At 51.7% G+C, this 19562-nt stretch overlaps 1 protein-coding gene across 1 annotated transcript in view; it reads right to left on the minus strand.

Annotated features, from left to right (window-relative positions):
* Positions 1 to 16333: 16333 nt before the first annotated feature.
* LOC115127387 (SH3-containing GRB2-like protein 3-interacting protein 1) overlaps positions 16334 to 19562 on the minus strand; it is a 54090-nt gene continuing 50861 nt past the window's right edge. The window contains exon 28 of the mRNA XM_065009202.1: positions 16334 to 19382. Coding sequence (XP_064865274.1) covers positions 19360 to 19382 — 23 coding nt within the window. The 3' untranslated portion in view covers positions 16334 to 19359. The remainder of the gene's footprint in view (positions 19383 to 19562) is intronic.

Consider the following 19562-nt stretch of genomic DNA (forward strand, 5'->3'; position numbering starts at 1 on the left):
CTGATGTGTCACACAGATGATAATTTGTATTAGAATTAGATCCAGCTGTGGCGGAAGGACCTGTTCACTCCCGTGCTGGGCTTCACCTCCAACCAGAGGTGGAAAAAAGAGAGAGATGGGGTAGATGAGATGGGGAGGGGTATAGGGGAGAGAGAGAGAGAGATGGGGTAGATGAGGGGACGGAACGGGGGGTGGTATAGGGGAGAGAGAGAGAGAGAGAGATGGGGTAGATGAGGGACGGAATGGGGGTGGTATAGGGGAGAGAGAGAGAGAGATGGGGTAGATGAGGGACGGAATGGGGGGTGGTATAGAGAGAGAGAGAGGGGGTAGATGAGGGGACGGAATGGGGGTGGTATAGGGAGAGAGAGAGATGGGGTAGATGAGGGGACGGAATGGGGGGTGGTATAGGGGAGAGAGAGAGAGAGATGGGGTAGATGAGGGGACGGAATGGGGGTGGTATAGGGGAGAGAGAGAGAGAGATGGGGTAGATGAGGGGACTGAATGGGGGTGGTATAGGGGAGAGAGAGAGATGGGGTAGATGAGGGGACGGAATGGGGGGTGGTATAGGGGAGAGAGAGATGGGGTAGATGAGGGGACGGAATGGGGGGTGGTATAGGGGAGAGAGAGAGAGATGGGGTAGATGAGGGGACGGAATGGGGGTGGTATAGGGAGAGAGAGAGAGAGATGGGGTAGATGAGGGGACGGAATGGGGGTGGTATAGGGGAGAGAGAGAGAGATGGGGTAGATGAGGGGACGGAATGGGGGGTGGTATAGGGGAGAGAGAGAGATGGGGTAGATGAGGGGACGGAATGGGGGGGTGGTATAGGGGAGAGAGAGAGAGATGGGGTAGATGAGGGGACGGAATGGGGGTGGCATAGGGAGGGAGAGAGAGAGATGGGGGGGTGGTATAGGGAGAGAGAGAGATAGATGAGGGGACGGAATGGGGGTGGTATAGGGGAGAGAGAGAGAGATGGGGTAGATGAGGGGACGGAATGGGGGTGGTATAGGGGAGAGAGAGAGAGATGGGGTAGATGAGGGGACGGAATGGGGGGTGGTATAGGGGAAGGAGAGAGAGAGATGGGGTAGATGAGGGACGGAATGGGGGTGGTATAGGGAGAGAGAGAGAGATGGGGTAGATGAGGGGACGGAATGGGGGTGGTATAGGGAGAGAGAGAGAGAGAGATGGGGTAGATGAGGGACGGAATGGGGGGGTGGTATAGGGAGAATGGGGGGGTGGTAGAGAGAGAGAGATGGGGTAGATGAGGGGACGGAATGGGGGTGGTATAGGAGAGAGAGAGAGAGAGATGGGGTAGATGAGGGGACGGAATGGGGGTGGTATAGGGGAGAGAGAGAGATGGGGTAGATGGGGACAGAGATGAGGGGACGGAAGATGGGGGGGAATGGGGGTGGTATAGGGGAGAGAGAGAGAGAGATGGGGCAGATGAGGGGACCTGAATGGGGGTGGCATAGGGAGAGAGAGATGGGGTAGATGAGGGGACGGAATGGGGGTGGTATAGGGGAGAGAGAGAGAGAGATGGGGTAGATGAGGGGACGGAATGGGGGGGTGGTATAGGGGAGGAGAGAGAGAGAGATGGGGTAGATGAGGGGGACGGAATGGGGGGTGGTATAGGGAGAGAGAGAGAGATGGGGTAGATGAGGGGACGGAATGGGGGTGGTATAGGGGAGAGAGAGAGAGAGATGGGGTAGATGAGGGGACAGAATGGGGGTGGTATAGGGGAGAGGAGAGAGAGAGATGGGGTAGATGAGGGGACAGAATGGGGTGGTATAGGGAGAGGAGAGAGAGAGAGAGATGGGGTAGATGAGGGACGGAATGGGGGTGGTATAGGGAGAGAGAGAGAGAGATGGGGTAGATGAGGGGACGGAATGGGGGTGGTATAGGGAGAGGAGAGAGAGAGAGATGGGGTAGATGAGGGGACGGAATGGGGGTGGTATAGGGAGAGAGGAGAGAGAGAGAGAGATGGGGGGGTAGATAGAGGGAGATGGGGTAATGAGGGGACGGAATGGGGGGTATAGGGAGAGAGAGAGAGAGAGATGGGGTAGATGAGGGACGGAATGGGGGGGTGGTATAGGGAAGAGAGAGAGAGATGGGGTAGATGAGGGGACGGAATGGGGGTGGGGAGAGAGAGAGATAGATGAGGGGAGAATGAGAGAGAGAGATGGGGTAGATGAGGGGACAGAATGGGGGTGGTATAGGGAGAGAGAGAGAGATGGGGTATAGGGGACGGAATGGGGGTGGTATAGGAGAGAGAGAGAGATGGGGTAGATGAGGGGACGGAATGGGGGAATGGGGGTGGTATAGGGAGAGAGAGAGAGAGATGGGGTAGATGAGGGGACGGAATGGGGGTGGTATAGGGAAGAGAGAGAGAGAGATGGGGTAGATGAGGGGACGGAATGGGGGGTGGTATAGGGAGAGAGAGAGATGGGGTAGATGAGGGGAGAATGAGGGGATAGGAATGGGGGGGGATAGGGGAGAGAGAGAGAGAGATGGGGTAGATGAGGGGACGGAATGGGGGTGGTATAGGGGAGAGAGAGAGAGATGGGGTAGATGAGGGGACGAATGGGGGTGGTATAGGGAGAGAGAGAGATGGGGTAGATGAGGGGACGGAATGGGGGTGGTATAGGGGGAGAGAGAGAGATGGGGTAGATGAGGGGACGGAATGGGGGGTGGTATAGGGAGAGAGAGAGAGAGATGATGGGACGGGGGGTAGATGAGGGGACGGAATGGGGGTGGTGGTATAGGGGAGAGAGAGATGGGGTAGATGAGGGGACGGAATGGGGGTGGTATAGGGAGAGAGAGAGAGAGATGGGGTAGATGAGGGACGGAATGGGGGTGGTATAGGGGAGAGAGAGAGAGAGATGGGGTAGATGAGGGACGGAATGGGGGTGGTATAGGGGAGAGAGAGAGATGGGGTAGATGAGGGGACAGAATGGGGTGGTAATGGGGGTGGGAGAGATGGGGTAGATGGGAGAGAGAGAGGGGATGGGGTAGATGAGGGGACGGAATGGGGGTGGTATAGGGGAGAGAGAGAGAGAGATGGGGTAGATGAGGGGACGGAATGGGGGTGGTATAGGGAGAGAGAGAGAGAGATGGGGTAGATGAGGGGACGGAATGGGGGGTGGTATAGGGAGAGAGAGAGAGAGATGGGGTAGATGAGGGGACAGAATGGGGGTGGTATAGGGGAGAGAGAGAGAGATGGGGTAGATGAGGGGACGAATGGGGGTGGTATAGGGAGAGAGAGAGATGATGGGGTAGATGAGGGGACGGAATGGGGGTGGTATAGGGGAGAGAGAGAGAGAGATGGGGTAGATGAGGGGACGGAATGGGGGTGGTGGTATAGGGAGAGAGAGAGAGAGATGGGGTAGATGAGGGGACGGAATGGGGGTGGTATAGGGGAGAGAGAGAGAGAGAGATGGGGTAGATGAGGGGACGGAATGGGGGGTGGTATAGGGAGAGAGAGATGGGGTAGAGAGAGATGGGGTAGATGAGGGGACGGAATGGGGGTGGTATAGGGAGAGAGAGAGAATGAGAGATGGGGTAGATGAGGGGACAGGAATGGGGGGTGGTATAGGGGAGAGAGAGAGAGAGATGGGGTAGATGAGGGGACGGAATGGGGGGTGGTATAGGGAGGAGAGAGAGAGAGAGATGGGGTAGATGAGGGGACAAGGGGAAGGAATGGGTAGATGGGGAGAGGATAGGGGAGAGAGAATGGGGTAGATGGGGACTGAATGGGGGTGGGGGTATAGGGGAGAGAGAGAGAGAGATGGGGTAGATGAGGGGACGGAATGGGGGTGGTATAGGGAGAGAGAGAGAGAGAGATGGGGGGGTGGTAGATGAGGGGACCTGAATGGGGGGTGGTATAGGGGAGAAAGAGAGAGAGATGGGGTAGATGAGGGGACAGAATGGGGGTGGTATAGGGGAGAGAGAGAGAGAGATGGGGTAGATGAGGGGACGGAATGGGGGGAATGGTATAGGGGAGAGAGAGAGAGAGGGGTAGATGAGGGACTGATGGGGTATAGGGGAGATGAGAGATGGGGTAGATGAGGGACAGAATGGGGGGGTGGTATAGGGAGGAGAGAGAGAGAGAGATGGGGTAGATGAGGGGACGGAATGGGGGTGGCATAGGGGAGAGAGAGAGAGAGATGGGGTAGATGAGGGACGGAATGGGGGTGGTATAGGGGAGGGAGAGAGAGAGAGATGGGGTAGATGAGGGGACGGAATGGGGGTGGTATAGGGGAGGGAGAGAGATGGGGTAGATGAGGGACGGAATGGGGGGTGGTATAGAGGGAGAGGAGATGGGGTAGATGAGGGGACAGGAATGGGGGTGGTATAGGGGAGAGAGAGAGAGAGATGGGGTAGATGAGGGACGGAATGGGGGTGGTATAGGGGAGAGAGAGAGAGAGATGGGGTAGATGAGGGACGGAATGGGGGTGGTATAGGGGAGAGAGAGAGAGAGATGGGGTAGATGAGGGGACGGAATGGGGGTGGTATAGGGGAGAGAGAGAGAGAGAGATGGGGTAGATGAGGGGACGGAATGGGGGGGGTGGTATAGGGAGGAGAGAGAGAGAGATGGGGTAGATGAGGGGACAGAATGGGGGTGGTATAGGGGGAGAGAGAGAGAGATGGGGTAGATGAGGGGACGGAATGGGGGGGTGGGGAGAGGGAGAGAGAGAGAGATGGGGTAGATGAGGGGACGGAATGGGGGGTGGTATAGGGGAGAGAGAGAGAGAGATGGGGTAGATGAGGGACGGAATGGGGGGTGGTATAGGGGAGAGAGAGAGAGATGGGGTAGATGAGGGGACGGAATGGGGGTGGTATAGGGAGGAGAGAGAGAGAGAGATGGGGTAGATGAGGGGACGGAATGGGGGTGGTATAGGGGAGAGAGAGAGAGAGAGATGGGGTAGATGAGGGGACGGAATGGGGGTGGGGGTATAGGGGAGAGAGGGAGAGAGAGAGATGGGGTAGATGAGGGGACGGAATGGGGGTGGTATAGGGGAGAGAGAGAGAGAGATGGGGTAGATGAGGGGACGGAATGGGGGGTGGTATAGGGAGAGAGAGAGAGATGGGGATGGGGTAGATGAGGGGACAGAATGGGGGTGGTATAGGGGAGAGAGAGAGAGAGAGATGGGGTAGATGAGGGGACAGAATGGGGGTGGCATAGGGAGAGGAGAGAGAGAGAGATGGGGTAGATGAGGGGACGGAATGGGGGGAGAGAGAGATGGGGTAGATGAGGGGAATGAGGGGGTGGGGGGAGGAGAGAGAGAGATGGGGTAGATGAGGGGACGGAATGGGGGTGGTATAGGGGAGAGAGAGAGAGAGAGAGATGGGGTAGATGAGGGACAGAATGGGGGATGGGGATAGGGGTGGAGAGAGAGAGAGATGGGGCAGATGAGGGGACGGAATGGGGGTGGTATAGGGAGAGAGAGAGAGAGAGAGATGGGGTAGATGAGGGGACGAATGGGGGTGGTATAGGAGAGAGAGAGAGAGATGGGGTAAGATGGGGGGTGGTATAGGGAGAGAGAGAGATGAGGGGGGACGGAATGGGGGGTGGTATAGGGGAGAGAGAGAGAGAGATGGGGTAGATGAGGGGACAGAATGGGGGGTGGTATAGGGGAGAGAGAGAGAGAGAGATGGGGTAGATGAGGGGACGGAATGGGGGGTGGTATAGGGGAGAGAGAGAGAGAGAGATGGGGTAGATGAGGGACGGAATGGGGGTGGTATAGGGGAGAGAGAGAGAGATGGGGTAGATGAGGGGACGGAATGGGGGTGGTATAGGGGAGAGAGAGAGAGAGATGGGGTAGATGAGGGGACGGAATGGGGGTGGTATAGGGGAGAGAGAGAGAGATGGGGTAGATGAGGGGACGGAATGGGGGTGGTATAGGGAGAGAGAGAGAGAGAGAGATGGGGTAGATGAGGGGACGGAATGGGGGTGGTATAGGGAGAGAGAGAGAGAGAGAGATGGGGTAGATGAGGGGACGGAATGGGGGTGGGGTATAGGGGAGGAGAGAGAGAGAGATGGGGTAGATGAGGGGACGGAATGGGGGGTGGTATAGGGGAGAGAGAGAGAGAGATGGGGTAGATGAGGGGACGGAATGGGGGTGGTATAGGGAGGGAGAGAGAGAGAGATGGGGTAGATGAGGGGACAGAATGGGGGGTGGTATAGGGGAGAGAGAGAGAGAGAGATGGGGTAGATGAGGGGACGGAATGGGGGTGGTATAGGGGAGAGAGAGAGAGAGATGGGGTAGATGAGGGGACGGAATGGGGGTGGTATAGGGGAGAGAGAGAGAGAGAGATGGGGTAGATGAGGGGACGGAATGGGGGTGGTATAGGGGAGAGAGAGAGAGATGGGGTAGATGAGGGGAGAATGGGGGTGGTATAGGGAGAGAGAGAGAGAGATGGGGTAGATGAGGGGACGGAATGGGGGTGGTATAGGGAGAGAGAGAGAGAGAGATGGGGTAGATGAGGGGACGGAATGGGGGTGGTATAGGGAGAGAGAGAGAGAGATGGGGTAGATGAGGGGACGGAATGGGGGTGGTATAGGGAGAGAGAGAGAGAGATGGGGTAGATGAGGGGACGGAATGGGGGGTGGTATAGGGGAGGAGAGAGAGAGAGATGGGGTAGATGAGGGGACGGAATGGGGGTGGTATAGGGGAGAGAGAGAGAGAGATGGGGTAGATGAGGGGACGGAATGGGGTGGTATAGGGGAGAGAGAGAGAGAGATGGGGTAGATGAGGGGACGGAATGGGGGTGGTATAGGGGAGAGAGAGAGAGAGATGGGGTAGATGAGGGGACGGAATGGGGGTGGTATAGGGGAGAGAGAGAGAGAGATGGGGTAGATGAGGGGACGGAATGGGGGGTGGTATAGGGGAGAGAAGAGAGAGAGAGAGATGGGGTAGATGAGGGGACGGAATGGGGGTGGTATAGGGGAGAGAGAGAGAGATGGGGTAGATGAGGGGACGGAATGGGGGGGTGGTATAGGGAGAGAGAGAGAGAGATGGGGTAGATGAGGGGACGAATGGGGGGTGGATAGGGGAGAGAGAGAGAGAGATGGGGTAGATGAGGGGACGGAATGGGGGTGGTATAGGGGAGAGAGAGAGAGAGATGGGGTAGATGAGGGGACGGAATGGGGTGGTATAGGGAGAGAGAGAGAGAGATGGGGTAGATGAGGGGACGGAATGGGGGTGGTATAGGGGAGAGAGAGAGAGAGATGGGGTAGATGAGGGGACGGAATGGGGGTGGTATAGGGGGAGAGAGAGAGAGAGATGGGGTAGATGAGGGACGGAATGGGGGTGGTATAGGGGAGAGAGAGAGAGAGAGAGAATGGGTAGATGAGGGGACGGAATGGGGGAGAGAGAGAGAGATGGGGTAGATGAGGGAGGGGGTGGTAGGGGAGAGAGAGAGAGATGGGGTAGATGAGGGGACAGAATGGGGGGTGGTATAGGGAGAGAGAGAGAGAGATGGGGTAGATGAGGGGACAGAATGGGGGTGGTATAGGGAGAGAGAGAGAGAGAGATGGGGTAGATGAGGGGACGGAATGGGGGTGGTATAGGGGAGAGAGAGAGAGAGATGGGGTAGATGAGGGGACGGAATGGGGGTGGTATAGGGGGAGAGAGAGAGAGAGAGATGGGGTAGATGAGGGGACGGAATGGGGGGTGGGGTAGATAGGGGAGAGAGAGAGAGAGAGATGGGGGTAGATGAGGGGACGGAATGGGGGTGGTATAGGGAGAGAGAGAGAGATGGGGTAGATGAGGGACGGAATGGGGGGTGGTATAGGGGAGAGAGAGAGAGATGGGGTAGATGGGGTAGATGAGGGGACGGAGATGGGGGACAGAATGGGGGTGGTATAGGGGAGAGAGAGAGAGAGAGATGGGGTAGATGAGGGGACGGAATGGGGGGTGGTATAGGGGAGAGAGAGAGAGAGATGGGGTAGATGAGGGGACGGAATGGGGGGTGGTATAGGGAGAGAGAGAGAGATGGATGGGGTAGATGAGGGGACGGAATGGGGGGTGGTATAGGGGGAGAGAGAGAGAGAGATGGGGTAGATGAGGGGACGGAATGGGGGTGGTATAGGGGAGAGAGAGAGAGAGAGACGGGGTAGATGAGGGGACAGAATGGGGGTGGATAGGGGAGAGAGAGAGATGGGGTAGATGAGGGGACGGAATGGGGTGGTAGGGAGAGAGAGAGAGAGATAGGGAGGGGACGAATGGGGGTGGTATAGGGAGAGAGAGAGAGATGGGGTAGATGAGGGGACGGAATGGGGGGTGGTATAGGGAGAGAGAGAGAGAGATGGGGTAGATGAGGGGACGGAATGGGGGGTGGTATAGGGAGGGAGAGAGAGAGAGATGGGGTAGATGAGGGGACGGAATGGGGGTGGTATAGGGGAGAGAGAGAGAGAGATGGGGTAGATGAGGGGACGGAATGGGGGTGGTATAGGGGGAGAGAGAGAGAGAGATGGGGAGAGAGAGAGAGAGATGAGATGGGACGGAATGGGGGTGGTATAGGGGGAGAGAGAGATGGGTAGATGAGGGGACGGAATGGGGGTGGTATAGGGAGAGAGAGAGAGAGAGATGGGGTAGATGAGGGGACGGAATGGGGGGTGGTATAGGGGAGAGAGAGAGAGAGATGGGGTAGATGAGGGGACCTGAATGGGGGTGGTATAGGGGAGAGAGAGAGAGAGAGATGGGGGGTGTAGATGAGGGGACGAATGGGGTGGTAGGGGAGAGAGAGAGAGAGATGGGGTAGATGAGGGGACGGAATGGGGGTGGTATAGGGGAGAGAGAGAGAGAGAGAGGATGGGGGGTAGATGAGGGGACGGAATGGGGGGTGGTATAGGGGAGAGAGAGAGAGAGAGAGAGAGAGAGATGGGGTAGATGAGGGGACGGAATGGGTGGTGGTATAGGGAGAGAGAGAGAGAGAGATGGGGTAGATGAGGGGACGGAATGGGGGGTGGTATAGGGGAGAGAGAGAGAGAGAGAGATGGGGTAGATGAGGGGACGGAATGGGGGTGGTATAGGGGAGAGAGAGAGAGAGATGGGGTAGATGAGGGGACGGAATGGGGGTGGCATAGGGGAGAGAGAGAGAGAGATGGGGTAGATGAGGGGACGGAATGGGGGTGGTATAGGGGAGAGAGAGAGATGAGAGATGGGGTAGATGAGGGGACGGAATGGGGGTGGTATAGGGAGAGAGAGAGGTAGAGAGATGGGGTAGATGAGGGGACGGAATGGGGGTGGTATAGGGAGGAGAGAGAGAGAGATGGGGTAGATGAGGGGACGGAATGGGGGTGGTATAGGGAGAGAGAGAGAGATGGGGTAGATGAGGGGACGGAATGGGGGTGGTATAGGGGAGAGAGAGAGAGAGACAGAAGATGAGGGGACGGAATGGGGGTGGCATAGGGGAGAGAGAGAGAGAGAGATGGGGTAGATGAGGGGACGAATGGGGGGTGGTATAGGGGAGAGAGAGAGAGAGATGGGGTAGATGAGGGACGGAATGGGGGTGGTATAGAGAGAGAGAGATGAGAGATGGGGGGTGTTAGATGAGGGGAGATGAGGGGACGGAATGGGGGTGGTATAGGGAGAGAGAGAGAGAGAGATGGGGTAGATGAGGGGGGGTGGTATAGGGGGGACGAGAGAATGGGGGTGGCATAGGGGAGAGAGAGAGAGAGATGGGGTAGATGAGGGACGGAATGGGGAGAGAGAGAGAGATGGGGTAGATGAGGGAGGAATGAGGGAGAGAGAGAGAGAGAGATGGGGTAGATGAGGGGACGGAATGGGGGTGGTATAGGGAGGAGAGAGAGAGAGAGATGGGGTAGATGAGGGGACGGAATGGGGGGTGGTATAGGGAGAGAGAGAGAGAGAGAGATGGGGTAGATGAGGGGACGGAATGGGGGGTGGTATAGGGGAGAGAGAGAGAGAGAGATGGGGTAGATGAGGGGACGGAATGGGGGTGGTGGGGGAGAGAGAGAGAGATGGGGTAGATAGGGGAGAATGGGGGTGGTAGAGAGAGAGAGAGATGGGGTAGATGAGGGGACGGAATGGGGGGTGGTATAGGGGAGAGAGAGAGAGAGATGGGGTAGATGAGGGGACGGAATGGGGGTGGTATAGGGGGAGAGAGGGGTAGATGAGGGGGACGAATGATGGGGAGAGAGAGAGAGATGGTGTAGATGAGGGAGGGGACGGAATGGGGGGTGGTATAGGGGAGAGAGAGAGAGAGATGGGGTAGATGAGGGGACGGAATGGGGGTGGTATAGGGAGAGAGAGAGAGAGAGATGGGGTAGATGAGGGGACGGAATGGGGGTGGTATAGGGGAGAGAGAGAGAGAGATGGGGTAGATGAGGGGACGGAATGGGGGTGGTATAGGGGAGAGAGAGAGAGAGATGGGGTAGATGAGGGGACGGAATGGGGGTGGTATAGGGAGGAGAGAGAGAGAGACAGAATGGGGTAGATGAGGGGACGAGAATGGGGGATGAGGGGATAGGGAGAGAGAGAGAGAGAGATGGGGTAGATGAGGGGACGGAATGGGGGTGGTATAGGGGAGGGAGAGAGAGAGAGATGGGGTAGATGAGGGGACGGAATGGGGGGTGGTGGCATAGGGGAGGAGAGAGAGAGAGATGGGGTAGATGAGGGGACCTGAATGGGGGGGTATAGGGAGAGAGAGAGATGGGGTAGATGAGGGGACAGAATGGGGGTGGTATAGGGAGAAGAGAGAGAGAGATGGGGTAGATGAGGGGACGGAATGGGGGGTGGTACAGGGAGGAGAGAGAGAGAGATGGGGTAGATGAGGGGACGGAATGGGGGTGGTATAGGGGAGAGAGAGAGAGAGGGGTAGATGAGATGGGGGGTGATGGGGACAGAATGGGGGATGAGGGGACGGCATAGGGAGGGAGAGAGAGAGAGATGGGGTAGATGAGGGGACGGAATGGGGGGTGGTATAGGGGAGAGAGAGAGAGAGAGAGAGAGAGATGGGGTAGATGAGGGGACAGAATGGGGGGTGGCACAGGGGAGGGAGAGAGAGAGAGATGGGGTAGATGAGGGACGGAATGGGGGTGGTATAGGGGAGAGAGAGAGAGAGAGAGAGATGGGGTAGATGAGGGGACGGAATGGGGGTGGTATAGGGGGAGAGAGAGAGAGAGATGGGGTAGATGAGGGGACGGAATGGGGGGGGGGGTGGTATAGGGGAGAGAGAGAGAGAGATGGGGTAGATGAGGGGACGGAATGGGGGTGGTATAGGGAGAGAGAGAGAGATGGGGTAGATGAGGGGACGGAATGGGGGTGGTATAGGGGAGAGAGAGAGAGAGAGAGATGGGGTAGATGAGGGGACGGAATGGGGGTGGTATAGGGGGAGAGAGAGAGAGAGATGGGGTAGATGAGGGGACGGAATGGGGGTGGTATAGGGAGAGAGAGAGAGAGAGATGGGGTAGATGAGGGGACGGAATGGGGGTGGTATAGGGAGAGAGAGAGAGAGATGGGGTAGATGAGGGGACGGAATGGGGGTGGTATAGGGGGAGAGAGAGAGAGAGAGAGAGATGGGGTAGATGAGGGGACGGAATGGGGGTGGTATAGGGGAGAGAGAGAGAGAGAGATGGGGACGGAATGGGGGTGGTAGGGGAGAGATGAGGGGGGACGGAATGGGGGTGGTATAGGGAGAGAGAGAGAGAGAGATGGGGTAGATGAGGGGACAGAATGGGGGTGGTATAGGGGAGAGAGAGAGATGGGGTAGATGAGGGGACGGAATGGGGGACGTGGCATAGGGGGAGAGAGAGAGAGATGGGGTAAATGAGGGGACGGAATGGGGGGTGGTATAGGGAGAGAGAGAGAGAGAGAGAGATGAGGGGACAGGGGGGTAGATGAGGGGACGGAATGGGGGGGGTGGTATAGGGAGAGAGAGAGAGAGATGGGGTAGATGAGGGGACAGAATTGGGGGGTGGTATAGGGAGGGAGAGAGAGAGAGATGGGGTAGATGAGGGGACGGAATGGGGGTGGTATAGGGGAGAGAGAGAGAGAGAGATGGGGTAGATGAGGGGACGGAATGGGGGTGGTATAGGGGGAGGAGAGATGGGGTAGATGAGGGGACGGAATGGGGGGTGGTATAGGGGAGAGAGAGAGAGATGGGGTAGATGAGGGGACGGAATGGGGGTGGTATAGGGAGAGAGAGAGAGAGATGGGGTAAATGAGGGGACGGAATGGGGGTGGTATAGGGAGAGAGAGAGAGAGAGAGAGAGATGGGGTAGATGAGGGGACGGAATGGGGGGTGGTATAGGGGAGAGAGAGAGAGAGATGGGGTAGATGAGGGGACAGAATGGGGGGTGGTATAGGGAGGAGAGAGAGAGAGAGATGGGGTAGATGAGGGGACGGAATGGGGGGTGGTATAGGGGAGAGAGAGAGAGAGATGGGGTAGATGAGGGGACGGAATGGGGGGTGGTATAGGAGAGGGAGGGAGAGATTGATTGACTCTTCAAAGGGTGAGCTGAAAGGTATATATAGTAGGAAGATGCACGCCTTGAACCAGAGACCAGTCCACTGTGTTACTGCCTCAGCAAGAGGCAGAGCGAGAGAGAAAGAGCAGAAGGGGGATAGAGAGAGGAACTGTTAAGGGATTTTTTTATCAATAATGACTCAATTATGTATACATTTCAATCAGGACTATGACTAAACAGAATACTATTATGTTACTGTTATGGATGTATGAATCTTATTATAATCCTAGTACTGAATATAATGTGTGTAATTATAATCAAGAATTAGAACAAAGACTGTCTGTTCCTTGGTAGAAATGAATGAACGTATCGTTAGACTGGCTAGAATGCTTATCTACTTATCTAATTATCTAAACCAGTGGTGGACGATGTGGGAAGGCTTGTGAACTATACTGCCATTGTATCGGAGTGGAGGAGGGACAGTTTAAAACATTTTTAGTTTATAACCTGTTGTAAATTGTAGCATGTTCAGTACTCTCGAGAATAAACGCTATTGATTGATTTTGAGACTGGTCTCTGTCCATTTTATGCAACTAAGTATCTTACAAATTCTTAGGAATGGGCAGAGTGATTAATTGAATTGGTTAATAAACATATAGGAATTAAATTCCTCTAACAGGAACACAACAAACAGAATAAGAGAAAGAACGAAAGAAAGAAAGAAAGAAAGAAAGAAAGAAAGAAAGAGAAGGAAGTAGACCAGAGAAACAGTCTGTGGTGGTCTTTGCAAGCGAGCACCCCAGTTGGGACGAACCCAGATACACACACAGCAACCACCAGAGAGCCAACCAGCCAGCAGTGATGAGTGCGTTGCCAGTACTGCTGCCCCTGCTGATGTGTGTGGTGGTAGGGCTGAGCCAGGTGATGTGTGTGGTGGTAGGGCTGAGCCAGGTGATGTGTGTGGTGGTAGGGCTGAGCCAGGTGATGTGTGTGGTGGTAGGGCTGAGCCAGGTGATGTGTGTGGTGGTAGGGCTGAGCCAGGTGATGTGTGTGGTGGTAGGGCTGAGCCAGGTGATGTGTGTGGTGGTAGGGCTGAGCCAGGTGATGTGTGTGGTGGTAGGGCTGAGCCAGGTGATGTATGTGGTGGTAGGGCTGAGCCAGGTGATGTGTGTGGTGGTAGGGCTGAGCCAGGTGATGTATGTGGTGGTAGGGCTGAGCCAGGTGATGTGTGTGGTGGTAGGGCTGAGCCAGGTGATGTATGTGGTGGTAGGGCTGAGCCAGGTGATGTGTGTGGTGGTAGGGCTGAGCCAGGTGATGTGTGTGGTGGTAGGGCTGAGCCAGGTGATGTGTGTGGTGGTAGGGCTGAGCCAGGTGATGTGTGTGGTGGTAGGGCTGAGCCAGGTGATGTGTGTGGTGGTAGGGCTGAGCCAGGTGATGTGTGTGGTGGTAGGGCTGAGCCAGGTGATGTATGTGGTGGTAGGGCTGAGCCAGGTGATGTGTGTGGTGGTAGGCCTGAGCCAGGTGATGTGTGTGGTGGTAGGGCTGAGCCAGGTGATGTGTGTGGTGGTAGGGCTGGAGCCAGGTGATGTATGTGGTGGTAGGGCTGAGCCAGGTGATGTGTGTGGTGGTAGGGCTGAGCCAGGTGATGTGTGTGGTGGTAGGGCTGAGCCAGGTGATGTGTGTGGTGGTAGGGCTGAGCCAGGTGATGTGTGTGGTGGTAGGGCTGAGCCAGGTGATGTGTGTGGTGGTAGGGCTGAGCCAGGTGATGTATGTGGTGGTAGGGGCTGAGCCAGGTGATGTGTGTGGTGGGCTGAGCCAGGTAGGGTGTGGTGGTAGGGCTGAGCCAGGTGATGTGTGTGGTGGTAGGGCTGAGCCAGGTGATGTGTGTGGTGGTAGGGCTGAGCCAGGTGATGTGTGTGGTGGTAGGGCTGAGCCAGGTGATGTGTGTGGTGGTAGGGCTGAGCCAGGTGAGGGCGGCGGTGAAGGCAGTGAAGCGGTGTGGCAGGGTTCCTCAGGGCCGTTGTCTACACCTGTGGAGGCTCCCGCTTGAGACAGCTCCTCAACGAGCCAGAACAGCTGGAGGGTGAGTTGAGAATCTCTACCTTCTACTTTAAACCCTCTCTGTTACCCCCAATCTCCATATCCTCCTACTTAAACTTCTTTACACTTATTGAATGTATTCTATCTTCCTTTCAACTCAGATTCACGCCCCTGACATTTTACGTAGGGAGTTATTCCACTTGACTAACAAAATTACATAAATTGACCAGACAATGTATTTGAGTCAGTGACGTCTGTCTGCAACAATGTATAGTGATGCTGATCCAGTGTGTGTGCATACAGGCAGGAAGGAAGGCAGGTGGGCAGTCAGAAAGGCAGGCAGGCAGGCATGCAGTGTCAGGCAGGCAGTTGCTGGGTTATGGAGGTCTGTTATGCAGTCCTGTTCTCTGGAACATTATAGCCCAGCAGAACCCACCTCTTATAATCTGATTATGATGCTGATGATATCAGGGCCAGCCTGTTCCCAGTGGGCAGACCACGGCAGGCAGTTAGTATATTAACCATTCTCATTAGAACCAATTAGAGGATATACCAGGCGGTGTCAGAGGAAGGCCCTAAAAATTGTCAAAGACTCCAGCCACCCTAGTAATTGACTGTTCTCTCTGCTACCACAAGGCAAGCGGTACCGGAGCGCCAAGTCTAGGTCCAAGAGGCTTCTAAACAGCTTCTACCAAGCCATAAGACTACTGAACATCTTACTTTGGAAACATGCCCTGCTGCTTTATTCATAGAGACATAAATAGATAAACACAAGTAGAAGGCTCAAGAAAAACAGAATGTGAGGTATCATATCATTAATACTTGCACAGAACAATCCAAAATAGATGTTATGAAATCAGAGCTTTTAAATATATATTTTTAGATAGAGCTTTTAGATAGAGCTTTTTATATAGTTGTAACTTGCGGTTATCGTAGGTTTAGCATTTGGTGCATATTATTAGCGTTTGAGATAAACTTGAACTTGTGTTGATGTGTGTGGATGACATTGAGCAGGGAGGGAGCTGTATTTCCTGGAGATGTTTTTCATGGAGACACAAGAAGAAAGCAGCCTCTGTTATATGTGTCGATGATGAGAGAGTTCAGAACCAAAGCTGAATTCAGGGACTTTCACGTAACTTCTTGAAAATACTTATCTTGATCGCACTGTATATTTTGCTTATGCTTGACATGGGTGTGTGATGTGTTTTGCTGTTACGTGATGACTTAGTGTGACATTTTAATCCACTGTGGATTACTAAAACGCTTTGGTCTTTTTGACTCTTAACACTGCAGTCTTTCATTGCATAGCCACATAGCCTTAAGTCCATTTCCATCTTTAACTGACACCGCAAGTTGAGGCTATCAGCTACAGGACAAAACACAGACATTATGCCACAGCACCTAAATACAGCGATTACCAATAAAACTAAACCAAACAATAGTGTCTGCAAGTACAAAAAAAGACAACAAAGAGAGTAGGTCAAATATTGTACTGTGTGTACTGTAGTGTAGGCTATATCTGTCATCTTCTATCCACACAGCACAGTCATCCACTCAGAATACAAAACAAGGTAGACAGTGAATTCCCCACTCAGATGATTGGCAGGTCTTACCTGGAACACTGTGTGTTGCCAAGGTGTTACATCATTTTTCATCCTCTGGGAGAAGACAATCTGAATGCTTGGCCAAAAAAAGGAAATATATGCAAAGTGAGGGTTGATGTGATACTAGTGCAGAATAGGAAATGTAGACTTGTTCTAATCCTTCCGAGACCAGTCACGACCACTAAGGTTATTTAAAGGAGATAAATCCTTTGTATTCATACTGAATTGGACCAAAATAATTGAATACATAACAATTGATCAAACATAATTGATACGCCTCCTTTATTTCAGAGAAAACCCACATCATAACATGGTGGTTCATTCTGCATTCGTTTGGAACATTTCATTAGTACGGTACATCACATTAAACTATTTCATATTCAGTATCCTGTGCATTGGATAACACAAACAGATGAAATAACAAATATATCCATATAAATATCAAATGAAACAAACATATATGTACAGTACACATGGTACGTTGAATTAAAGGCTAATCATACTACAGTTAGATCTCCCTCACAGCACACAATTATAAACAGCTTCTTAATAGCAGAAGGAGTGTATTCCTAGTAAGGCTTTAAGACAATGTTGTTACAGCCAACCTTGATGTGTTGCACTGTACATCAGAACACAAAATTGGTGGAGGAAATACAGAATAAACTGCATTTGAGCAACATGCAAAATATTTATGATATTCTATTGAGGCATTTACTTAATGTTGGTATTCTTATCTTGTGTTATTTCTTATTGTTGTTGCATTGTGGAGAAGGAACCTGTAAGTAAGCATTTAGTTGGACAGTATATACTATGTGTATCCTGTACCTACGACTAATAAAACTTCTGCTGTGAGTTACAAAAAGAGTGCTCCAAAAACTTGTCCAGTTCATAACTTTTATTGGTTTTGGAAAAAAGCAAACTTAGTTTCTCATCAGATCATCTTAACATCGTCTGTACAAACACAGCTTGCACATGTGGTTGACAGAGAAACTGTACGGTACCCAAAGCAGTCTGGCTTAGCACGCCACACACAGACACACTTCCTGCTCTGGTCTTCAGTTCTCACAGTTAACATGACAACAGGTCAACGAGTCTATTGGTTGGTGGACCACTTCACTTTAACACTATACCGTAACTGTGTGCAGACACACATTACATTACACCATGCCGTAACACTTAGCTTGAACCCTCCCTCCATCATACGCACGACCAGAGATCATACATACTTCATAAACAGTAATAACATTACCAATGTCATTTATGTTAACTATAGTTAGGTGTGTACAATAATGTTCAAGTAAAGTCTTACTCACTAAACAGCTATACAGAGAGCTACATGACACAATTCATTGATGCCTTACTTAGAAATGCCAACTAAATGGTCAGACAAAATGGACATGTAAGACTATGGCAGTTCTAAGGCAGGTGTATAAATGGTGCTATGTAGCTTCATGAAGTACAGATAGTATCCTGACATACTTATGATGCCCACACGAGGAGACCTTTTAAGTTAAATGTCATCACACACATTTTGTTCTCTATGTTGAATATCAGAGCATTCAGGAGGTTTCTAACTTTATCAGCACAGTGTTCTTCACATGAAACAAGATGGTTTTTTTTGTTGTTTAAAAAAATATTCCCCTTATTTCTCTATCTTTTAGAGGACTGTCTGGAATACACACATAAAATACAAAAAGCGTTTTGGTCATCTAACCTCCCTCCAAATCCTCGTCACCATGTCATCTCACAGAGACCATTACCATTATGCAAAATAAAGCCATGGATTAAAGCGCTGGTTGGTTTGATCCGAAGGGGAGTTCATGCTGTTTGATGCAGAATAACACATTGAGGTGAATGGAAACAGAGCAGAACATAGTCAAAACCTGACTGATTATCCAAGGTAATAACTATTAGTGTAACTCTAAATAACACTGCTCTCATACAGCCTGACGTACACATCCAGGTGCTATTCATCTTGTTTTTTTAGTTTATCCCCCCACGCGCATATATACTGTAGTCAAATCTTCTGATGCACTTGAGTTAAAAAATTATATATCTGAAATCAATTCTAAAATGATACCTTATACATTATACTGTACACAGGTTACCCAACTACACAGATAACAAAAAAAGATCATTAGAATATTTATACCTTCATTCTAAATTACAATACCATTGAAATTCTATTCATATACAGAATCACATACTTTTTTACATACTTTTAAAATCATTATCATCAATAAATAAAAATAGAATGCTGTAATGTACTCTGAAGTACGTCTACCACTGCTGTGTCAGGAACAACAGAAAGGAAGGAAAACACCAAACGCCCTTTCAGATATATATTATTCATTTAAAATAAGACTTTGTACAGGTTTTTTATTGAGGGAAACATATTATATTTGTTTTATATTGCAACCAAGAATGTATTTATTGTTGCAGCTGCCTAACTACTCAGGACTTTCTGATAATTTCTGAGGAAAATGTTGAGAGTATATGTTTGAAGCCGATGTTAAATCTCTGCATTCAAAGAAGAGAGAGGAGTCTGGTAATGGTCACCATCCAAATGAACAATGTCCTTTAAACCTGCTATGCCAGTGTGTAACGCATGAACTGTTAAAAACACAACATAAAAAACTCCAATACCCAGAATTCCATGGTAGCTCTAACCGTGTCCAATCAGAGGCATGCGAGAAGCAGGAATTAGCCCCTCCCTTAAACTGAACGGAGGAGTGTGACATCATGGTGCGTCTATTCATCTTAGTTCACTCAATGGCACAACCCAATGGTCTTTTCATACATCCTCTCCTAATACCACATATTTGTTGTTGCATCAAAATATACTCAGTGTATTATGTGTTAGGTTCACGGTTGAGACCATGATTTTGCGGTTGAGTAGCTAGGTAGCTGTAGCAGTGTTTAAGTTTGAACACCACACGTTAGAGAGTGGGATAGAGAGGCAGAAGCATGTACCTTTAGAGAGGGAAACCCGGGTGGATGTCTAGAGCAGCAGCAATACAGATGTTCTGAAATTAATACATTTGAATACATTTTACAAATACAATAATTACACCCTAAAACGGTCCACGAGACTATATGCAAGCTATACAATACTGCTGGGTACAGTAGGCTGTGTGGCCTTGGCCTGTCTGTCTCACGGGTTTAGAAAGAAGTGTCTGTCTGTAGGGAGGTGGTGGTGTAGGTCTGTCCTCTGTAGTATAGGATTTCATTAATCCATTGAGATGATGATCTCCAGTGTATTTGTTCAGTAGTAGTATGAAGTATCAGTTGTCTGCCAAGTATTTTCCTGAAAATGACAAACATGCCTTGGGTTTGAATACTTATGTGTAAAAAGGAATCATACATGCAACTATGTACACATAGCAAAACATATTTTACGATAATACTGTATCAACACAGTGTAATAACACCAATTAATATCACAGTGATACACTATTAGTTTATAATCATGTTATTATTACACTAT

This window comes from Oncorhynchus nerka, linkage group LG24, assembly GCF_034236695.1.
Source record: "Oncorhynchus nerka isolate Pitt River linkage group LG24, Oner_Uvic_2.0, whole genome shotgun sequence".
NCBI classification, from domain to species: domain Eukaryota; kingdom Metazoa; phylum Chordata; class Actinopteri; order Salmoniformes; family Salmonidae; genus Oncorhynchus; species Oncorhynchus nerka.